Source organism: Apium graveolens, chromosome 9 (genome assembly GCF_009905375.1).
Source record: "Apium graveolens cultivar Ventura chromosome 9, ASM990537v1, whole genome shotgun sequence".
Lineage (NCBI taxonomy): Eukaryota > Viridiplantae > Streptophyta > Magnoliopsida > Apiales > Apiaceae > Apium > Apium graveolens.
In genome coordinates, this window is record NC_133655.1 from 5,644,922 (window position 1) to 5,648,081 (window position 3,160).

The window sequence follows — 3,160 nt, forward strand, 5'->3', positions numbered from 1 at the left end:
TTTTTTTCATGCTTATAATCACATTAAACATAGTCATTTTGGTATTTTCACTTCCAAACCACCCCAGTTTGTAATTTGTATCTTGCTGAAAATAATAATTTCGTTAAAATAATATTTTTTATCCGGACATAAAATAATGGAGATAGTGTATTTTTATCCTTGATAAAATAATAAACTCGATAAGAATAATATATCTTTTCTAGTCCTGAAATAATTATTTAAAAAAAAATCAACCGTAGGTTCAAATTGTGAAAAAAATTGTTTTTTAGAAAAATGAATTAAAATGGGCCCTATGCACATTAGTATGACGATGGTTTTGGTATAAATTGCTTTAAGCTACCGTTTTTTGTTTTGAAGCTAGTAACGGAATTTCGGCTTATGATTGTATTTTGGGTTCTAGCAAATTTATTATCCTTCTTCCGTTCTTATAAAGCTTTGGCCTTCCTTTCATTGTTCAAACACAACTTAAACCTTCTTCCTCCATATCTATCATCTTGTTACACAACAAAATTTTATTACAAGTACACATACTGGATCGGATTTATATCAGTCATGAGTACCGATCTTGGTGTTGACTTGATATTTGAAAATGATGACGCATGGGATTTCTTGAATTTGGAAATTAATTCATCAGGTGAACTTGGTGATCAAGATGGTGAGAAGCTGCAGCTTGATTCTAGCACTACACCTAGTAGCGAGATGGCACCGTCTCGTGAAAAAGAACCAAGTGAAGAGGAGGATAAGAAGAAGAAGATGAAGGATAAAGAAAAGGGTAAGCGAGAAGCTACAGAACAAGAAAAAGTACACATTTTCACAGAGAGAGAAAGGAGGAAGAAGATGAGAACCATGTTTACCAATCTTCATGCTTTGCTTCCTCAACTTCCTCCTAAGGTATAACCTAAACATAGCAGTATAAATCCCGTTATTTTACATGTATATGTCTATCTCGTTAAATGCTTGCTTTACTTCTTTCACTTTTTCATAACTAGGGTTTTGTAACTTTCATGCAAAAGTTTTAAAATTTCATTCTCATCTCATTTAAGGTAAGAGATCGGAAGGTACCTTTTGTGTACAATAACATTATCTTCCCTTTGGTAATTTTGTTTTTGTATAACACGTGTTTAAATAATTTGTTTCATTATATGAGATTTGTACAAATAGCATATTAATTAGGATAATTACTGAATGAAAACATATTTACTAGGCTCCCGGTCCCTGACAATCGTATGCCAGCTGGGATGTTTTTTTTAACACATGATTTTCCTGCCGTTTGCCAGCTGAATGTATTTCAAACTCATATCGGGATCTAGTTACTAAATTGGATGCATGTCTTTAACATAATTTGTTGTACAAAAATCTAAAGAATTCATGTTAATGAATTTTTAATTCAATTACGTGAATCTTTTGTTGAAATCGACGTTTATGAAATTATTATGAAGTTTTTTTCTAATGAAATATTTAATGACAGGCTGATAAGTCCACAATTGTCGATGAAGCGGTGAGCTACATAAAGTCTCTAGAGCACACCCTCCAAAACCTTGAGAAACAAAAGAAAGAACGGCTACAAGGCGGTGTTTCAATCAGAAACAACAGTATTTCGAAAATGATTTGTCCACCAAAAGGAGTCGTGGACACAAGGGAAGCTTTTGTTGCTAATCAGGTGTCTACAAATCCTAGTGTAGCTGCCTTAAATTCAACAAGTGCTCCTACAACGCCTCAATTTTCTCCGTCTTCACAGTCATGGTGCTCCAAAAGTCTGATGTTGAATGTTAGTGGATTGGATGCACAAATTTGTGTGTGCTCTAACAAGAAGTCTGGTCTCTTTACTGGTATATGCTTGGTCTTAGAGAAGTATAAACTCGAAATTGTTTCCGCTCACGTGTCGTCGGATAAAGCTAGGAATATGTACATGATTCACACCCATGTAAGTCTACTATTTTCCTTCTATTGATATTAATATTACTATATTAAAATGGTATAGTTTTAAATTTAAAATCACGTTCTGGGTGTTTTAATGTACTTAAATGTAACATTTTTGTATACAATAATTGATGATTAGGCATGTTGTCCGGATCTTCTCCAAACAATTCCGGTAGAAGAAATATACAAGCAAGCTGTGAGAGAGATCACCTTCTTCTACAACTTGGAATGAAGCTCGAAGAAAGTTGAGCTAGCTTTCGAATTAGACTCTAGAGGTTTTATCATTTCGGGTTTCACCCTCAGCTGCAGTAGTGTTACATCTATAAATGTGATTTATTGTCTTAGTTACTAGCCATGTTTAGTTTCATTAGCCCTTTGTTATTATTAAGCCAAAATTTGAGCTAGCTTGAAGGCTCTGGTAATCTATGTTTCAAGGACTTGAGTTTCTCTTAGTAGTAATGATATATCTCTATGTGATGTGTGTCAGTATATCGTCAAGATGTAATGTATTTATTTAACAATATTGAAGTATAAAAAAATTTCATTCACTTAGGTTGAAAATGTACAATTGTGTATAGGCGTTATATGTAGGCGTACATGCATGTTTGAAAGTTTGATTTTATATATACATGTAGGTGCGCACATGCATGTTTGAACATTTGGTGAACTATTATCTCATAAACATAAATTTTTTTATCGAGGGATCGTCCATTTATAATGATTTAAATCATCAACTCGTAATTTGAAATATTTAATACGATTGAAAATATTATGCAAAGGAAAAATTCATCACTTACACACATTGTTCATATTTAAATAAAGTATTACACGGAAATAAATCATAAACAAAAAAGATATAACATATTCTTATTTTATTGTGTGTACTTGATGTATATACAAATGGTACATAAACACTCTGAAAGTCGATCTCTTGAATGTATAACAATTCCAAAACTACACAAAGGATATTATCGTGACAAAATCAGAGAGATCACCTTCGGTGTTGCCAATAACAGGTTGGTGCAATGATTGAACTCTCGCATTCTGTTGAGGAGGTTGATAGTTTGACCCCTCGGTGCGCGTAAGTTTACTAATTAGCAAAAAAAAAGGTTAATGATACATCGGTGCAATATTTTTGTTTGTTTTAGATGTTTGCTATAGTTTTAGAAGCCTGTCTAGACTTGAAATAGAAAAATAATCATGCATATAGATGTTTGAACGTATATTGAAATCTGAAATT

General features: G+C 32.7%; 1 protein-coding gene across 1 annotated transcript; it reads left to right on the forward strand.

Moving 5' to 3' along the window:
- The first annotated feature begins 473 nt into the window (after nt 1-473).
- Nucleotides 474-2,401, forward strand: LOC141687299 (transcription factor bHLH95). The gene is made up of 3 exons (XM_074492524.1): nt 474-891; nt 1,469-1,924; nt 2,060-2,401. The coding sequence occupies exons 1-3, from the start codon at nt 553-555 to the stop codon at nt 2,150-2,152; spliced, it is 888 nt and encodes a 295-aa protein (XP_074348625.1). The 5' UTR covers nt 474-552; the 3' UTR covers nt 2,153-2,401.
- The last annotated feature ends 759 nt before the right edge of the window (nt 2,402-3,160 follow it).

Excerpts from the sequence above, each read along its gene's own strand:
- LOC141687299 (XM_074492524.1), top strand. The coding sequence starts at position 553 with ATGAGTACCGATCTTGGTGTTGACTTGATATTTGAAAATGATGACGCA. Across the intron at positions 892-1,468 it reads TTCCTCAACTTCCTCCTAAG|GCTGATAAGTCCACAATTGT; the intron begins GTATAACCTAAA and ends ATTTAATGACAG. Across the intron at positions 1,925-2,059 it reads TGTACATGATTCACACCCAT|GCATGTTGTCCGGATCTTCT; the intron begins GTAAGTCTACTA and ends ATTGATGATTAG.